Source organism: Monodelphis domestica, chromosome 6 (genome assembly GCF_027887165.1).
Source record: "Monodelphis domestica isolate mMonDom1 chromosome 6, mMonDom1.pri, whole genome shotgun sequence".
Lineage (NCBI taxonomy): Eukaryota > Metazoa > Chordata > Mammalia > Didelphimorphia > Didelphidae > Monodelphis > Monodelphis domestica.
Genome location: NC_077232.1, coordinates 202541952 through 202562539, shown reverse-complemented (window position 1 = coordinate 202562539; position 20588 = coordinate 202541952). Strand labels below are relative to the sequence as shown.

The following is a 20588-nucleotide window of genomic DNA, read 5'->3' as shown; positions in this document are numbered from 1 at the left end:
CTTTTGGTATGAATGTAGCTATAATTAAATCTGGAATTAGATCGGATGAGATAATTACATTTCACCTAATTAGGTAGTGCTTATGACCCTGAGCCATCATGAGGAGAAAAGCAAAGTCATTTTTGCAAGATTCCAGCTGCACATTTTGGGAGGTTGAGGGGAAAAAAAAAAAACAGCACCAAATTGTAAATATGTAAATATAGAAAGTCATTTCTACTCTAGTAATTTTTTATTGAATTATTATTATTATTATTATTGGTTTTAGCTCCAAATTCAAGCAGATCTTGACAGAGATGCTATAGTCATCTCATTTCCTGGAATTTGTTGACAGGGTTTGGACTTCTAGAGTAAATTAATGACATGCACCTTTTCTAGAATTGTATGGCTCACATCCATCCAGTATAACGTGAGGAAGTCCTACATGCTACATCATCGCAGCCCGGCCACTTCATTGTTCTGACGATGGCACCAAGGAGTGGTTTTTAGGAGGGTGCAAGAGTTATTATTGCTATGCTACCTAGCGGTTATGGAGTGTTTCCAACTTGAAAAATGCCTTTTGCTTCACAACACAATATAAATTAGTCAGCTTATCTAAATGACTAAGCAGCTGGGGGGGAGGGGTTGACTGTCTGAGGTCTGAAATAGGCAAAACAATTAGCAAAGTCATTCATTTGCATCTTGCTTATAAAAGAATTAAAGGCAAAAGTAGAATGTTGAGTAGCCCAAGATTTGACTGAGTTAGTTTCCCTAGTTTTGCCCCTAAGTAGCTCTGAGATGTGACCTCCTACAGCCTCTACCTCAGGCACTAGCAGAGGTGCCTGCTTAGCCCTCACAATACATTTCAAGAATGTCTTCCTACCTCTACCTTCACCTAATTTCTCCTGAACCTGCTCCTTACCTTCATTATGGCCCTCCAGTTCTTGGACCCCTTCCTATTCTCCAGCCATTCCTTTGGTCTTGGTTTTACTTCCTTCTGTTTATTCATAGTCAGAATGGCTAACCTTTTCAACCATGCAAAGCCTTCTTTGTTTTTTTAAAGCCTTTACCTTCTGTCTTACCTACTGTGTATTGACTCTAAGGCATAAGAGCAGTAAAGGCTAGGCAATGGGGGTTAAGTGACTTGCCCAGGGTCACACAGCTAGACAGTGTCTGAGGCCAGATTTGAACCCAGGACCTCCAGTTTCTAGAACCAGTTTCTCAATCCACTGAGTCATCCAACTGTTCCCAGTCTTCTTCTTTAAAATCCCTTTCTCCATGGGGGTAACCCCCTATGCTTTTCCCACTCCCAATCCCAAACCAGCAGACTATTAGAACTTCCACCTCTATGTTATACATCTATTAAATTCACCACATGGGTTTTTCACCACTACATAGCAATCTTTCCATTAATTTCTGATTGATTTGCTATGAAATTGTGCATGGTGATGGTTCTAAAATTCCTGTGTTCCAGAACTTAATACTACACCTACTCCTCTCTTAGTTGACATCCCTCTTTATTTTAATTAAGAGTGACACAATTTTCTGGTACCAATTCTTCACCTCAAAACTTCATTTTCTTTATTTATTCTTTCATTGATATCTCTGATCTGAAAGGATGGAAAGTAATCCTCGCCAAAGTTAAATCAGTCAAGCAACAAACATTTATTAAACTATTTCTTTATGCTAAGCAAACAAAGAACAAAATCTACATTCTAATTTTAGTGGGGGAGGCATCAAAATAGGTACACACATATATACAACATATATAAGATCAGATAATCTCTTAGTTATCCAATCTGGCATTTTTTTCAGTTTTTCTCACCCTGGATTCTCCTTCCTTTCTGAGTTTTCAATGCAGTACTCTTCCAGTTCTCTCTCTAATCATGCTTCTTTTGCTGGTTCATCACCCTTATCATACCCTTAAACTTTGTTCTCACTAAATTCTCTCTTGGTGACCATACCGGTTTCCCTGATCCCAAAGACTCACAGATCTCTGTACCTAGCCCCAGTGTCTTCCATACTCCTTAGTCTACATTAGCAGTTTCCCACTGGACATTTTAATTTGGATGTTCTGGGGACTATCAAACTCAACATGTCTAAAATAGTACTCACTACCTTTCCTCCTGATTTCTGCCCCGGACACCACCATTCTTCCAATTGCCCAGGTTATACACTTAGCATTATCCCCAGCTCCTCACTATTTCCTCAACCACACTTGCCCACCCTTTTCTCAGCCACCCACCTTAGTTCAGGCCCTCATCCCTTCTCACCTAGAGATCTGCATCAGTAATGAAGAGATGCTCTCAGTCTCTGCCCCTATACTAAATGATCCTAGAATGTGACTAGTTATTACTCGATGTGTTTTGTTACTATTGATTATCAGGGGAAATTAAATAACCCAGCTTTTTAAAGTCCCAAATTAGGTTTTTCACACAATACTAAAATGTTAACAGGCCTGGACACTCCAGGCTAGCTCCATTTCTCTTTTATAACAAGAAATGGGCTTCTTGATCACTGTTTTCTTTACCATCGGGCCTTTGCCCTTCCCTTTCAGAATTCTGACTGCTGGCTGAGTATTATAACAATATAATGTAGAGGTGACATTTGTACATCACATGCATACAGTCAAGACTATTGGCCGACTGATTTTCACCATTTTTCATTTTTTCTAGATATCAGTCTGTTCTTGGCCTTATATTATTTCTACAACAGGGAGTAGAGTCATTTGAATCAGAATAACAATACATTTCATGTCCCTGGCACTTTGTTTCCAAATCCATTGGATCCCAGCATTCTTTCAAGATAGGCAGTTCGATATTGTTATCCCTATAGATAAGGAAGTTGGAGGGGAGAAGTTTTGTACCCATGATCAAACAGCTATTAAATGTCTGAGGTTTTAATTTTAATTTAATTTTTAATTTTAATATACTTTCAAGTCCATCAAGTCTTAACCATTAAGTCTTAGACTCTCAGGGAAAAAAAAACAACTTTAAAAGAAACAGGTGAAATAGGAAGTTGCTATGAAACTTCTTCCCTCATTCCTAACCAAGAGTGATCGGAGAGGACTTTGTACATGTGTGTGTGTGTGTGTGTGTGTGTGTGTGCTGATATACTAATCTGGCTTGTTTATTTGAGTGTGTGGCATCTCTAGTGTAGCCCTCAGCACAAGGCACTGTATCTTACAGAATAAGTGCTTAATTTCTATTTGTTGCCTGAGTGTTGAATTAAAACTCACCTTAAGGTTTTCTGTGGTTTTGAACTACTTATAATTTGGTCTACTCTGTTAGCAAAAAAAAAGGAGCAGTTTTTGAACTCCTGTCTTGGGTATGCTTGCCAGAATGGCCAGTGAGGAGATGCTGAAGAGAATTAGAGGGAAGGGATAGGTGCCACATTCTGATACAAGAGAAACAAAGATTATAAACTCTGTATCAAGTAGACAAGTAGAACTCAAGTTGGTAGAGTGAAGATGTGAGCTTCTATGAGTCCGCATCTCCCCTCCACTGCATAAGTGATAGGAAGTCCTGGAGGAGACCAATACTGTCCACCACCCCCTTCTCTTGGGTACTATTCTATGTGAACCAAACACTTATTAAGCTGACTACAACATGGACCAAGCACTACGGATGCAAAAAGGGGCAACAGAGTCCTTGCCCTCAAGGAGTTTCCTCACAAGGTTCTTGCCCTTTTTCTGTCTCTTTTGCTTGATCATAATCTGTATTCACCATGGATGTGTACCAAGGTGTCTGTCTGGGCTCCTGCTTTTCTTTTCTAGCTCTTGTTGAGTTCAAAATCTCCTGTGGTTGCAATGATCCTCTTCTTGCAGACGAATCTGTGGTCACCCAACCCTCATTTCTCTCCCACATCATCAAATGTCCAAGGGACACCTTCATCTGCGTATCTAATAGGCAAATTAACATGTTCAAAACAGAGCCTTTCAAGCCACTCCTGCTCATAATTTCCCTGTCTTTGAAGGCACTTCTGTCATTTTCAACATCAACAATATGTCTACTTTCACTCTAAGACACATACAATTTTCTTATCTATTCTTTTATAGCTAGATCTGTTCACCTCCTAATTGGTTTCCCCAATTCTGGTCTCTCCTCTTTTCAATCCACTCTCTATACAGATGACAAGTTGATATTCCTAAAATGCAAGTCTGACTATACCACTCCTGCTCAAGAAATTTCAGTTCCTCCCCACTACCCCCACTCTTTTGTTTGGCACGTAAGTCCCATCACAATTTATTTCAACATTATTTTCTTCAAATAGTCCATGTTTTAACCAAACTTGTAGAGCTACATTTCTTACTTGTGTATTCAAGAAATGGAATTTTTTTCCATCCTTATTAAGTCCACCTCTTCAAATCTAGTTCCCTTCAAGGCTTAGCTTTTAGGTACCACCTCCTACACCAAGTCTTCCTTTTCCAGTCTCTCTCCCATCCAGTTGTTGGCATTTCCCCCTCCAAAAATTATTTTCTATTTCCTTACTGGAATGCTATATGGCTTGAGTAAAATATAAGTTCCTGGAGGGCAGGCACTGTGATAAAAACTTTATAATGTGAGCGGTAGGTGACAATCATCAAAGGTGCACATTTAAAGTATAGATGAGTGCTTTGAAACAGACGGTACTCAATCACGGCGATATTAGACAATATTTTTTTTAATAATAATGAATCATTGATCAAGTAGAAAAAAAGTATTTGGATTACACAGAGACTAATTTTGTTTTATTTTTTTTCTATTGAAAGGTGTCCTTGAATGGCCATTCTGGACAAAACTAGTTGTGGTAGCCATTGGCTTCACAGGAGGCCTTGTCTTCATGTATGTCCAGTGCAAAGTCTATGTGCAGCTGTGGCGAAGGCTGAAGGCCTACAACCGTGTGATCTTTGTGCAGAACTGCCCTGACACTGCCAAAAAGCTGGAGAAGAATCTCCCCTGTCATGTGAGCACAGACATCAAGGATGCGGTGGTGGTGCCCGTGTCCCAAACGGGCACAAATGCTTTGCTGACCACAGAGGGTGGAACCCCAGAAGTCATACCGGTCTGATGGCATCAGTGTACCTTGTTTCACCAGTCTGAAAGGTTTTCCAGCCCTCAGTGACTAGAGAGAGCAGAAGTGATTTTGCATTGTTTCCCCCATCCCAGTCCCAGCTACCCGACTCCTTAAGCACCCTCCAAGAACACAAAAGATGCATCAGATGATATGGGCCAAGTCCAACAAAAGACCAGGATCCCACAACGCTGGGGCCTAAAGTGGGATGTGGACATGTATGTATAAAGTCTGTTTAGAGAATTCTTTCTGAAAGAATGCAAACAAACTCTTTGTGGCAAGGTACGCTTTTTAACATAAATGTCAAGAAACTGCCTGGAAACTTGTCACGGATCACAGTAGCAAGAGGAAAGTGGGGGAAGGATGAAGACTTGAATTTCAGCGTGTGTTACTTCTAGGGTCTTTTCTGACAAAAGAATTCATCTTCAATACTGACTGGAATAGCAAATACATCCGGCTTAAAAATCTTTAAAAGTTGCTTGCATTAGTCCTAAATCAAATCAGGAACAGACTTTCAAGAGGATGGACTAGATGATTTCTACGGTCCCTTGCATTAGTAAAATTCTATAATTCTATAAAGGATGCATATTTTTCTGAGACTTCACACTTTGACGGCAAATAGATTTTTACAGCTACGCTGGAGCCTGATTGTTTTGACAGCTGCATGAGTTAGAAATAGATGCAATTACACATTTGATTGTGTACAATGAAATGTTTTTGAGAAATGATATTCGACAAATATTTATGAAGAACAGAGTTTCACAATATTTTTTTGTTTTATCTTTCATGAAAATGCCAACCAAAATTCCAAGCCAACAACTTGGTCCTATGTCTTCTCTGCTGCCACCAAAACAGAGATGACCGCCTTGGATACAATGTTTGAATATTTTTTAGAACAGAAGCTTCATTGCGTGTTGTATTAAAAGGATTCACTAGTGTATGATTTTTACAAAGCATTCAATTTAGTTCAATCCAAGTACCCTGCTTGAATGGTTAAAGAGTGTTACCATGTCCCTAACAGGTTAAAAACCAGATGCAAGCTGCAACATTATGTAAAGTGGTAGAAATAACCCATTTCTGCTACTTTGAAGCACCTGGGAATGGAGGGTCATTTAAAGTTGCTTTTGGTTACATACACAGAGAGCCTCTGAAGTAGTGCCCAGATGAGAAGTTGTTGGGCAGTGATGACAGGGCATCCAGACCCTTTAAAAAGGCCAGTGTCTGCTTTGCTCTGTTGGTTTTGGTGAATCCCACTCTGAGAGAACTGAGTTCTCCAAGCTGGACAGCTCTGTTGTTATTGTGTTCTTTGCATATTCATGTAAAACTAAAGTGTGAATGACATTGCAGTGAGCTAGACTAATGATCCTAGGTATAATGGTGTGCTCAAAGAAAGATGTCGTACATAAAAAAAAAGAAAAAAAAAGTGTGATTTGCTTTTGTTAATTGTCATATTTATTATTGTGGCAAAGATAGCCATGGTGGCCATAAAAACCAGTGCATGGTTTGCACAAGTTTAATTATCACGCTGATGCAATTTGTAATTACCTGAGTTTCCTCTGTGCTCTCGTGGTTGAAGGATTTTGTCATAGGAAGAGGAAATCAAAAACCCTTCCAGGAGGAGATGGACTATGCTAACTGGTAGCAACTGTCTCCAGAGTCCAAACAATCCCAATTCCTAGAAATACTAAGTATGATGAACAATTTGTCAGTTTTTTTTAATGTATTCATGTATATACACAGAAGCAAAATGTAATGGTTTTCCAACCACAATGGGACCAAGTTTGTATAAATCCTTGCTCTGCAGCGTGGTGTGGAGGATATGAGATGAGGAAGTAAGCAGATGAAATAACATGGGTGGAAATGAAATGCACCAACTATGCACAGACACAGGCATGATCAGTTGCATTTTTTAAAAACCTGAGCCCTTATAAGAACTTAATTAAGTTTCTCTAAAATTTCTGATCCAAAGCTTTAAAGGTGAATCCATGACTTTAACACTAGCTTTGAGAGGCTTAACCGTGGGTTTCACACAAGAGCATTAATTAATCTTGCTTCAATTTTCTAACTTGTTTTCTTGGACTTTATATAAAACAGTCCATTTTTTAAAAATGGATTAGCAATGATAAAAGGCATTTCCAGAGAAATATGTCACCTGAAAAACATTTTGAATATCACTGTTTTCACTCACCTACAGGGCACAGATTATTTCGACAATAACCACCCCAAACAGATTTGATGCAATCTCTTTACAAATTTAGCCATCACAGACATATGCACAATCTATACCACAGTAGTGAGATGAGGCAATAAAATGAGGTTTCATTGATTCGAGCCTATGCTTAATGCTAAGAAAATGATTCCCAACAGAGATAGGGGTTTGAGTAGTATTCTTAATAGGAAAAAGAGATGGCAAGTTGTTAATAAATTTGAGAGAATTTAAGGTTATTAGCCCAAGAAAATGTAGCTGCAAAAGGTGGTAACCCAGTGTTTTGTTCCACAATTTCCTCTCTATGCTGTACTTTCATTAATCCCCAAAGCATTCTTGATTCTGATTCTTTGTGCAATTATCATGCAATGTTGTCTTCTTTCAGTTTGAAAGAGTCACATAAATTAAGCATCTAGTGTTGAAGGTTTATTCTTTTATATTTTGTAAGGCAATGAAGCATACAGCCCTTCCAATGGAGGTTTCTACTCTTTTCTTCATTCAGGAGTTGTTTTTGAACTTAAGAGGTGCTGCTCTAGAGACAGAAAAATATTGACCCTCCCCACCAAAAGTCCCTGAGAAAAAGCATCAAAAATTTTTTTCAGGTATTTGTAGTGATATAAAGTGAAAGAGAACTAAACTAATATGACCAGCTATCAGTTCTCATTTACAACCCTGATTCTTTTTAGTTAAGGGAAAAAAAAAACATTTTGGGTCTTATTAATAGTAAGCCCACCAAAGTAAAAGTAATACCACCAAAGTATTATGCATATCAGAAAAATTAAATGAATGGCCCTTTCCCTTCTATGAGATTATGGATCATGAGTTTAATAACAAGAATGAACCACCAAAAAACTGGGAAGCTTAAAATGTAAAACGGGGCAAGAGACAGAAAAGAAGTATAGGGTGGAAGGGTGGAGATAAGGAAACAGAGAACATGAAGGTTGCTAAAGGAAGGTATGCTATCTTTGAGAAGGCTCCAAAATTAACTCTCAACCTAAACTGCACTTTAATATAAAGTCAAAACTCCAGACCAACAGCATCGATCATACAGCCACCTTCTGCAAATCCTTGTGATTTGTTTTTGTTTTTGCAAAAGGTGCCTTACATACCTACAACTGTCTATTCTGTTCGGTTGGGGAAATGAGCTCACCATAGTGAGGAAAATATTAGAGGGAAGTTAACTCCGACTTAGAAAATATGGATTATTTTAGTTGTCTGTATTGACATTAATTTAATTTTTTGATTGTCCGATTAAAGGGAAGATTTGGGGAGGGGGTATAGAGCTTCCTCACACACAATTATGATTCTTTAAGAGTTTACAGTTTAACCAAGAAGAGTGAAAGCAGTTTTATTTTCCTTAAATCAGCCCAATGGTGCTATTTCACATACCCACAAAGCTGAAAGGAAGTACTGTAATTTTGGGCTGCAGTGTTTCCTCCACATCTGAAGAAAGCCCATTCTGAAAGCGATCACTGCACTTACACAAATAAAAGAATATCCTGGTTGTGTGCAATTCTTGAGATTGGGCATTTGTGTTATTCTGGTTTTATCCAATTATCTTGCATAAACAATTAGATGTTTTGTGAACTAACGTGTACTAAGTAAGAAAATGAAGGACAAGAAAATATCTGTGGAAGAAAAAGTTTGTATATTAAAAAAGTGACCCAAACCTTTGAAGTTTTCTCTCTTTTTACCTAATTTAATTAAATTTGTTTGTTCAAATTTCTATGGGTTCTTACCTGAAACATTTCAGCATTCTTCTGGTTCCCCTCAGTTGAACACTTGTTTCCAGGTTCAAGAGGGAGAGACAAAATGGTGTATCAGTCGATATAAAAGCAACAGAGAAGGGTTTGGGGAAGAATCATGTCATGGCCCAAGTCACTTACAATCAAATACACAATTTCAGTTGTTAATTATAATCCAGTGACTTTCAATACCTTAAAGTTTACTGTAAAAATGGAGATAATTCCCAGAAGTCCTTGGAACTTCCCAGAATTCCCTATAATCTCACCTGAGTCTCCACCTGGGCGAGATCACAATTTAGTATTTAGGGGGCTCACTGCCTCCCAAGAGCTCTTCTTCCTCTACTGGGACATTGCAACATGTAGTAAGTAGGCTGTGAATGGGCTAATCAGCCCTAGGCAATTACTCCAAACATAAGAGTTTCTGTGCTTGCGGAAAGCACGTCCAATGATAAAAATTATAAGGACGTGTAAAATAAGCATGCTAATGGCATTTGGGGGATTTTTTAAAGGCCTACCAAATTAAATCCCCATTGGTTCTAGGCAATCGTAATGTTTTCTCACAAAAGATAGACTTGATTTGTATCCTGCAAATAAAGAACATGAAAAAAAAATTTCTCTGGAAAGAGGCGTAGGAACAATTAATTGAATTTAAGATAGATTCATGCATTATGGCTATAATTATGGATTGAGAGTTAAAAGAATATTTGGGGTGTTTACCTTTCTATTTAGTAAACTCCAGTGGCTTCCTATTAACTTCAAGATCAAATATGCACTTTAGGAAAATCATGTTGGCAGCTCAGTGAAAGCTGGATTGAAGAAGGGAGAGAGCTCAGGCATAAAGGTGAGCTATACTAATTGTTTAGGTAAGAAGTGATGAGGACTTGTATTAAAGTGCTATCTGTAGGAGTGGAGAGGGCAGGTGTTAGGAAGGTAGAAAGTCCCAAGAGTGCACAGATTGAGTTAAATCAGGTGAGTGTGAGTAAAGAGCAGAGTATGACACCAAGGTTGTAAGCCTGCAAAACTTATGATGGCGGGACTCCAAAGGACAAAGCTGTAGGAGAACTGGGATTTGAACCAAGGGCTTCATTCTAAATGCAGCATTCTTTTTCACCATCCTCTGCTAAATCATCCTAGAATGGCTCACCTTAAGGTTAAAAGAATATTTTCCTTAGAACAATTTTATGTACATATTCTCTCCAATTTATAGATAAGGAAATGGAACCCAAGAAAGGAGAAATCGTTTACCCAAAGCCACCATGCTTGGAAGTGGAAGAAAAGCCAGGAATTGAACAAAAATTTCCATTTTATAATTGAACCGCAAATGAGTCTTTATGTGTGGGGCTATCTTAAACTGAAGAGAACATAGATCAGAGGACAAACCTTGGGGACAAAGAATGGGTGATGAGTAATGAAATATTGTTCCTTCCCCCCATCACTATTGGTTATCTCAACCTTTTTTTTTTTTAAAGTGAGTGTAGCTAGGCGAGAGGAGAGATAGTGGTGGTGTTTGAGAAGCAGGGTCATTATTTTGATTATTCCCAGTTAACAATGAAAGATTTCTAAAATTTTTCAAGGGAAAATATGGGGAAGACTACCATTGTTACCAGTGAGTTAAAACTGTTAAAAAGGCTGTCTATGGTTTTATTTCCTGCTTGAGACAGCTTCATTCTTTTTCCATAAGCAAAAATTGTTCTATTCCTGCCCCATCAACCCTGGTCATTTTATAAATTAATGACATTGATCAATGGATGCAAAGAGCATCCATTCAAGAGCAAAAAAATAAACTCTCCTAGAAAATCAATTCCAAGGATAGGTTCTTTTTATGAGAAAAGCTTAAGACGGTCTTATTTCTGATCCAAGGAAAGATAAAACTCCCATGTTCCTTTATGCCTCAAGATTGGATTCCTGGATGGCAGGAAGCTTCTTTAAGAATGATATTCTTGGGGGCAGCTGGGTGGCTCAGTGGATTGAGAGCTAGGCCCAGAGATGGAAAGTCCTGGGTTCAAATTTGGCCTTAGACACTTCTTAGCTGTGGGACCCTGGATACTTAACACCCCCTAGCGTAGCCCTTATCACTCTTCTTCCTTAGAACCAATACGCAGTATTGATTCTATGATAGAAGGTAAGGGTTTTTTAAAAAATCACATTCTTGTCTAGGATACCTTTTATTTGGTAGAAAGCCAAACTTAGGAAAGCAATCAGGCCCAAGAAAATAAGAGCAGAAGATGAGATTTCAAGTGGGAAAGAGCCATAGAAGTAATCAAGTCAAGCTCCCTCTTTCAGCAGCCAAGTCCAGCCCTTTCCTTTTGCAGCTAGTGAAACTGAGATCCCGTGTAGTTGATAAATCAAGCACAGTAAGAAGCAGAAAGACCTCTTGTGACCTTTGTTCTAATGCTTGACAGTCATTAGTCCCCTATAATACAAGTAGAGTAATAGAAGGCTGCTCTAGGAAATCAGGATTTCCTCAATTTAACTTCTCCTCACAATCACCAGCTGTCTGATAATGAGGCAAATAAGAACTTCCTCATGCAACTAAGATTTATCTACTAAATTACAGACCATTGTAATCTCTGTTGGCATAGATCATTCACTTATTTACTATATGACGCATCTTGAGAATATAAAATTTTAGAGACTTGCAAAATCTAAAATGTTTATGAAATCGTTCCTTTAGTATTAAATTAATGAAACAGAGTAAATAAGAATGAACCATAACACTGAAGGAACAAAGAAGTTAGTACCACCAATATAAAAATAAGTTTTATTTTTAGTCTTCATACAGGATAGATATTTTTAAAACACTGGCAAATTGCTTTAATAGTTAACAAAAAATAATCTCTCAACCTGTCTTTCCCTGAACAATTCACTTTTTGTTATGAATATATGACACAAACATTAGAAGCATGTTGTAAGTTATACCACTGCACAACCCCACATTTCTAGCAAATGTTAGTGTTTCTTTTGGTTCTGAAGGAAGGCACACTACCTGTCAACTTATTCCAACCCTTGGAAAGAATGTAAACAAAGATTATTTTTTTACATATTGAGACTATTTTAGCTATAGAAATATGCATTATATTTTTATGATGGGAAATCAGAAAATCATAGACCACCAAGAGAAGCAAATCCAAATTCATTTGTGCCCCTCTTAGTAGAAAGATTAACTTGGCAAGAAGGGAAATTAATATAAGAAGATACTAGTGGTTCTTATTAACTTTTCTACTCTCTTTGATTATGAAGGCAACAATTAATATGTCAGTGATGAATGTTTTCCTTCTACAAAACAGACTTTTTTCTACTTCCTAATAAAAGGAGGGAGGGTGGTATAATCATGAAAGGGGTGGATTTGTCTTGACACTGGTAGAGCCCAGCTCTGAGCAGTGCTCCTGAAGTGTGAGTAAGCATATTCAGGAAGCAAGTCTTTAAACCTAATGAAAAAATGTGAGGAAGGACATCACTTGAGGAGTATTTTTCAGGAACTATCATGGTAAAAAGGAATGGGTCTCACTCTGCTAAGCTAGAAGGTAGAATCAGAACCAGAAGTAGCTTGATGTAAGGAAAGCCTTCCTAACTGAGAGGTAAGCCCAAGAGGCTCCAGCTGACTCTGGGAGCCACTGATGCCTTCACTGGTCATCTTTGAGCACACATTGGATGACCACTTAAAGGGCATATTGTAGAAGAGATTCCTGCATGGTTAAGGGTAGGATTTCGAAGAACCTAATGATCCTTTCTAATTCTGATATTCTATGTGATAAAAAAAGAGCTCAACTCATATGCCAGTTCCTTTTTCTTTATCCTGATACACTGAAGTAAAAGGATCATGAGTATGCAGTTCTTTTTTTTATAGCTTAAATTAAAATATTAAGCATTCTTCAAATATGACTTACTAACATATTATTTTAAAACAATATAGCAAATATTACTTAACAGACCAGAACAGAAGAAAGATTCTATAAATCTGTATGAGCAGAATATTTGCTAGCAATGCTTGAGAGTTCTGTAGTATAATTATTTCTCCCTCAGTCAAATTAATTAGAACTAGGCCACCTCCGGCATATCCTCATCAGAGTCATCTGACCCCTCTTTGCTTTCTATTTCCCCCAAGTCCTCCTCTTGAGGCACAACATGTTTCTTCTTAACCTCGTCAGAAACTCCATCATTAGCACAAAATTTTCTCATCTTAATATTTGGCAGTTTCTTCAGATCACCATTCCATTCCCTAGATGAAAGAGAGAGCACAGAGAAAGAAGAGAATAATCAATATTTGCAAAGGTAAAAATACCACAAAGAAAAATACAATCTTATCACATTTTAACGCACTAGAGAACAGCAATTCTCCAAAGACAGAACATTTTCTAGCTTTCTGAATTTTCTGTTTTAAGATAGGTAAGTAGAAGCTACATATTTTTTTTTTAAATTTTACTTTATTTAAAACCTTTACCTTCCATCTTAGAATTAATACTGTGTGCTGGTTCCAAAGCAGAAGAGCAGTCAGGGTGAAGCAATGGGGGTTAAGTGACTTGCCCAGGGTCACACATCTAGGATGTGTCTAAGACCAAATATGATCTATAGGCCTGACTCTCAATCCACTGAACCCTAACCTGCATCCTCTATAACACTTTAATTGCAGCAAGGTAGAAAAGTATAAGGGAAGGGGAATAGTTTGCCCTTTTTCTCACCTTTGTTCGGCCACAGTTAGGCCTGACCATATGCAAGAGAGACATCGTAATCAGTGATTCTAAAGGTAAAGAAAGGAGGCATTCTAAGTTCCTAACTATATAAGCTCCACGTACAATGGCATGCCATTCATTTACAGAAGTCAGTCTCAGGTCGATGTCTGCCCCACCACTGAGTGTCTAATCTTCTTGACTTGAAATGCCAAGAACAACTTAAAGTTAGAGGAAGAGAAGCCTTTTCCCACATATCTCAATGTAACCTAACTAGAAATTCTGAATTTCCAGATTTGAGTTACAGGGGTTGAGCTTTCTTAGATAGTGGCCTTCAAGGGAATGGCCAATCAGAATCAGTAATTCAATTTCACAAGCTTGTTAAAATCCTCCGGGGTGCCCAGAATTGGGCTAGGTGCCAGGAGAGCACAGTAACTAGATGGTACCATACTGTATAGTACATGGCCTGAGAGTACAAGAGGACCAGAGACCAAATCCTGCTTCAGACATTCTAGCTGCAGAACCTCTGACTGATCACTGAGCCTCTCTTGCCTGAGGTTCCTCCCCTATACAAGGGATAATAAGAGCACCCACCTCACAGGATTGTTGTGAGATGGGAAAGTGTGTTTGGTAAACCGTGAAGCACTATCTACATGTTAGCCAGGAGACAACGTGTTCTCTCTGTCTTGGAAAGCCACCTACACAGTCACATAGGTGAGAGAGAGAACCCCCAGCCTGAAGGAACAGGAAGATCAGCTTTGCTAGAATGAAATGTGTATGAATGAGAGAAATATGAAGATGAGTGCAGCCAGGCCGGGAAGAGCTTAAGATACAAGAAGAAGCTCTGAAATTTTATCCAACAGGAAGCCACATTATAGAACAGGAAATTGAGATGGTCAGACCTTTTAATATGATTTAGGAGATAATAAACTCTTTTAATAATACTGTATCCTAGCCATAATGCAGCTGACAATACCATCAGTGAGTATTGCTTATCATAGCAGGTTCATGTAAAATCCTGGTCAAATATCCATTAGAATCTTTACAAGCAATAGGGCTAATGTTTCCACTGGAAGAGATATTGTTTGCCTTCCCTCAAAAATTAGTGGAGCTGTATTTAACTAATAAACAATTTTCATGTTTAAAGTTAGCTAGGGAACATAGATCTAGATATAGAAGAGACTTGAGAAATCAACAAGTTCAACCCCTTCCATTTTACAAATGAGGAAACAAAGTCCTAAAGTTATTTGGTTATGAGCACACAGCTTGGGAAATATTTAGGACAGAATTTGAAACCAATTCCACAAGGCTTCTTGATTCTCCAGTCTGGCTTACTTCAGAAGCTGTTAGAATGAAACATATTTTAAGAGAGTGATTCTCTATATGATCACCAAAATATGTTCATCCCTTTCCTTCAATGATTCTTGCATCTGTGAGCTGGAGATATGCTATTTCAGATTAACGAGACTAGCAAATAAAAGAAACTAGCAATACAAACTAATTTGAACCTTAGGTTTCTGACTGGCAAGTCTCCTTTTCTGCCCAACCCAGATCTACAATGCTATTGTTCTCAGCAATCTTTACCACTACCTACTTGCATCTTTCTGAATCACTCTGGAAACAATAATCAAATCAAGACAACCATTCAATCAATATCTTTGATGATACTCATCATCCTTTTAACTTCCATGACCAAAGCAACCCTTTCTCTAGCCAGCATTCCATTATATGTGTTTATTTCCTCTATTAGAGCCAATTGAAGACAGGAGCTGTCTCACTTTTTGTATTTTTATACCCAACACTCGGCAGAATTCCTGGCACATAAGCCACAGCCACCACTTCAGACAGCTACATGTATGCAACTAAAAATGGAGAGAATACTACTACCTTTTTTTCATTTCCTTTGTCTGGATATTTTGATAGCTTGAAGGGTTGGAATAAGAAAGAAGTCAACAACTCAATTCTTTCAGGTAAGATTGGAATAACCATCAAGTCTACTATCCACCTTGCAGTGACCTATTAATATCCTCCAGGCTTCACCATTTGCTGTTTCCTCTGACCGTGTTCTCTCCACTATGCCTTGACATCCAACCCACCATGACTATCTTTAGTACTTTGGGGTCTTTTGATCAGCTCTACTTAGCCAAATTGAGTATAAACTTTCTCCCTGAGAGCAGAATATGTGCTTTTTTCTGCTCTTAGCACAATGCTTAGCATATAACAGGTGCTTAATAAATGCTTCTTCCATATGCTAATCTAGCAAGAACTCTGTAGGGATGCTGGGAGTTGGTTGTAAGTTATGAAAATTTTTCAAAAGCTCTTCCAGGAGAGTAGAGTGACAAATTCTACCAAGCTGAAAAGGCTTCAATTATATATAGTTCCACAATGCCCAAAGGGTGCTAAAAGACTGTCTGCCCTTTGATCCAGCCATAGCACTGCTGGGTTTGTACCCCAAAGGGATAATAAGGAAAAAGACTTGTACAAGAATATTCAGCTGCACTCTTTGTGGTGGCAAAAAAATTGGAAAATGAGGGGATGCCCTTCAATTGGGGAATGGCTGAACAAACTGTGGTATATGTTGGTGATGGAATACTATTGTGCTCAAAAGAATAATGAACTGGAGGAATTCCATGGAGACTAGAACAACCTCCAGGAACTGATGCAGAGCAAAAGGAGCAGAACCAGAAGAACATTGTACACAGAGACTGATCCACTGTGGTACAATTGAATGTAATGGACTTCTCCATTAGTGGCAATACAGTAATCCTGAACAACTTGGAGGGATCTATGAGAAAGAACACTATCTTCATCCAGAGGAAACACTGTGTGAGTAGAAACACAGAAGAAAAACAACTGCTTGATCACATGGGTTTAGGGGATATGATTGGGGATGTAGACTCTAAATGAACATCCTAGGGTAAACAACAACATGGAAATAGGTTCTGATCAAGGACACAAGTAAAACCCAGTGGAATTGCCAGTTGGCTACAGGAAGGGGTGGGGGAGGGGAGGTAAAGAATATGATTCTTGTAACCAAGGAATAATGTTCTAAATTAACTAATTAAATCAAAATTTCAAAAAATTATATATAATTCCAGCAGCAGACCAAGTCTACTTTGCAAGGACCAGCCTAGTTAAATAGAAAGACATTCATCATCTGTCAATTGATAGTCAATTCTTTGCCAAAGACAAGCCATGAAAAACAAAACAAAACAAATTTTAAAACCACCTTGATTCTATGCAGCCCCACCTCCTGCTTCTAGAATGACAGTGGAAGAATAATGGGAAAGGGGAAATAAGGTGTTAAAAATAATATTTTTTAGAACATCTATATTTTTTAGCTCAGTTATTTGTTACTCTAAATGTGAGAATCTTGTTCAGTGACTATAGAGATGAATCCACTATAGGAACTGAATCATGGCAATCTTAAAATTTGTAGAACAAACTATGTCAGAAGAAATAAGAAAATTTTTCAGCTAAAAGGAAGGAGGATTTGTGGAGAGTCCATAGAGTAGCAAAGAAAGAAATAGACAGAATTGGGCTTTTGTAATGTTCAAATGCCCCAAAGACACATTATTTAATAGGACATTTGGTCATCTTTTACTGCTGTGCTTGTGATAAGTATCTGCAAAAAAGATCACTATAAAAACAATTAAATCTTGTGCACCAGCCCTGGGTACAGAAGATGAAAGGATAGAAAACCTTCAGAGAATTATATAAGAAAGATCTTCAAGATTTGAATCCATATATACTTTGATACTCAGTGGCTTCAGGGGAAAGGTGGGAATGATGAGATGGTAAGAACTACAGAGGGAAGCCAAGAAAGACATCAAGAAAGACAGAATGGATGAGATTAAAGATCTGAGCACAACATAGTCTCATGTTCTTTCTTCATGAATATTTTATTCAAGAATCTGTAGACTAGACATAACAAATAACTTCAATTTTTTTAAAAAACAAGAAATTTATTATATTTTATCTGTCCAAACAAAACACTTGACTGATGTAGGAGTCATCCCTAATTCAGTTGTATAGTTAGAATACAAACTCAGCAAGGAAAAGATGACAATTAGGAAAAATGTAAAAAGAAAGATTAATAAGGAGAAAATGGTATGGTAAACAATGGAAATAACTCTATCATGAATTATTTCAAAAGTAATTGAGATGCAAGACCACTAGTTCCATGTAAAATCTTCTTTTTCTGTTTTACAATATATACAGACACGTCAATTTTGTTTGTTGTTTAAATTCAGAATAAAAATAAAAATTTAAAGTAACCAAAAATAATAGAGTATCTTCTCAGGTTACCTCATGAGCAGAAGCCATTAGTCCCCTGAGAGCATACTATTCCCTACATAATGCCAGCATCATGGGTCTAATTTTCACTACAAAGTTCAAAGTACACTGTTTCTCTATCAGCCTGGGCCCCAGGACTGCTATGGGTAGGGTGCCCAAGTTACATAAAACAAGGTCATGGTTAATCTTACCAGAGACCAATATCTGCACTTGACACAGAAGACATGGCAGAGAAAGCTCTGTATTTCCCTTTCTGAAGGTCCAAAAAGTTCCATTTACAATTAGACCAATTCAAAACATCACAAAAAATAAGGGAACAATGTGACACCAATAATTGTTAAGGAAAAAGGAAGTTATGTGGTAGATGGCATAGACTAACTTGTTGCTAATTATTTAAAAAAGGAATGATTAGGAGGCAGAGCCAAGATGGTGGAGTAGAAACAGAGAAGCTCGAAACCACCAGGAGAATCCTCTCTAACCAATGTTAAAATAACACCACAAAGTGAATACAACAGTGAGAGAACCAACAAGGAGACAGAGTGAAGCAATTTTCATGCAGTGAATTTCTTGAAGGTTCTGAACCTGAGCCCAAACCAACATCCAGACCCTAAAACCCTACCTGGGCCAATAGCACTGCAACCCAATGCACAGCCCTTAAAGGTTCAAGCAAATATCTGCTATGAGGTCTGAAATTCCAGTCAGGGGATAATCTGTGCTGCATTGCCTTATCTGTGTGGGCTCAGAGCAAGGCAGGAATCCCAGCCTGGGCTTGTAGTGAGGACCTGAATCCCAATTTGGGGCAGTCCCCAGGGTGCTGGTTTGTGGGAACCTGGCTGGCCCTTGCCAAAGCTCTAGGCAGAGCCCCCAGGCAGTGAAGTCTGTAGTATGCTAGTCCAGATCAAGCCCAGAGTAAAACCAAAAGCCTATGCCCAAGCCTGAGGCTAGAATTTGAGCCATCAGCAGTCTCAGGGAGTGACTGAATCAGCAGTGAGAGGTGGCTCTCAGAGCTCCCAGCCCATAGGCCAATCATATCATCTTGGAAGAATTGAAACTTGGAAAAACCCAGAAATAAGGTTAAGGGTAACACCAAGGAAGAAATGAAGTATAAGAGAATGCCGTATCCTACTGAAGAGCAGAGCCTACCTTTAAAATAAAAGTGAAAGTCAAGAAAAAAGGCTAGGAAAATGAACAAACATAAAAAAACAACAACAAAAAATTATCCATAGAAAAATTTTATGGAGACAAAGAGCAAGGCACAAACACAGAAGGGCATAAAGAACGCAAAGCAAACACCTACAACATCCAAAGAAAAATACAAATTTGACTTAGATTCTGAAAGAGCTCAAAAAAGGATTTCAAAAATCAATTAAGAGAAATGTGAAGGATGAGGTCCTAGCAGTACTGGATCTTAAACTGTACTATAAATCAGTGATCATCAAAATAATATGGTACTGGGTAAGAGATAGAAGGGTGGATCAATGGAATAGACTAGAGGTAAATGACCTCAGCAAGCCAGTGTTTGATAAACCCCAAATCCCAGCTTTGGGGACAAGAATTCACTATTTGACCCTTCTGTCTCTTAGCCAGTACCATATGATTTTGATGTCAGAGGCTTCTGAAGGCTCTGCCAGGAATCCACCACCTTTGGCAGGTTCTAAAAACTAGAAGGGATTTGAATATGGATACAGGGACAGAAGGTATGTCTGTTGTTCAAGGGCCAATCAAACTAAGTACAGAGAAGGTCATCACCTGAAGACTTCCAGAGGTCATGAATTTATGAGCCACAGTAATTAACAAACATTCTCATCTAAGGCATGGAAAGGTTGCTATCTGTGATAAAGGAGAAAGAATCCATGCAAATTAAATAAAAGAACCATCCAAGGAAAGTTCTGGGGGTCTTTTCACCTCTAAATCTATGATTCTAAGTATCTGAAAGGGTATTGTGAGAAAAGAGAATGAGACATGATCTACTTGATTGCAGGAGGGAGGAAATAAAAGTAATGGATATAATCGTTCTGTATAGGCCAACCTCCTAATAATCAAGGTTTTCCAAAAGTGAAGTAGGCAAATTACCTTGGGAGGTAATATTAGCACCCATCACTACCCCAGGCCAGGTACCCTGCAAAGGCTAGATGAGAACTTTTTCCAAGTGTGCCTCCTGACTCTGGACTCAAATAACATGTAAATTCCTAGGTGAAGGTAGACAAGTGCCACTAGTCTTTCCTACTTTACATTTATGGTCTTATGATCAGCAGAATTATTTCAAATTGTTATTCATCCAACAATTAAATAAAACTATAAAACAGCTTCATCACTGGAAATTTCAGCTAGCTATGTGTAGGGAGGAAGATGTCATCAAATAAGATTAATTTAAATCTTAGTTAATGTGGAACTTCAGACCTATTTTTTTAATAATAAAACAATGGCATGTATTCTGAGGTTAGTCCAGAGATAAACAATGAATGGAGATTTTTTTCCCTCTGTATTTCTTACAATTTAATTCATTTTCAAAAAGCCTGAACAGTTCAAATATATGATTTTTTTTAAAAGAAAGGAACTTTTTGAATGGCTGTTTCCTTGTTGATGGGCGATTTATGAATCTATCACACCAATCAATCACTTCAGGACTTGCTTCCCCTAGATAAC

The 20588-nt window shown here is 38.1% G+C and overlaps 2 protein-coding genes across 9 annotated transcripts in view; one reads left to right on the top strand and one right to left on the bottom strand.

The window, feature by feature from the left end:
- The window catches only part of MARCHF1 (membrane associated ring-CH-type finger 1), a 1076407-nt gene extending 1067504 nt beyond the window's left edge, over nt 1-8903 (top strand). For all 8 annotated transcript variants that reach the window (XM_056802855.1, XM_056802853.1, XM_056802852.1 and 5 more), the window contains one exon: nt 4727-8903. In XM_056802855.1, coding sequence (XP_056658833.1) covers nt 4727-5025 — 299 coding nt within the window. In that variant the 3' untranslated portion in view covers nt 5026-8903. The remainder of the gene's footprint in view (nt 1-4726) is intronic.
- Nucleotides 8904-11713: 2810 nt separating this feature from the next.
- The window catches only part of TMA16 (translation machinery associated 16 homolog), a 76415-nt gene continuing 67540 nt past the window's right edge, over nt 11714-20588 (bottom strand). The window contains exon 7 of the mRNA XM_007496158.3: nt 11714-13198. Coding sequence (XP_007496220.1) covers nt 13018-13198 — 181 coding nt within the window. The 3' untranslated portion in view covers nt 11714-13017. The remainder of the gene's footprint in view (nt 13199-20588) is intronic.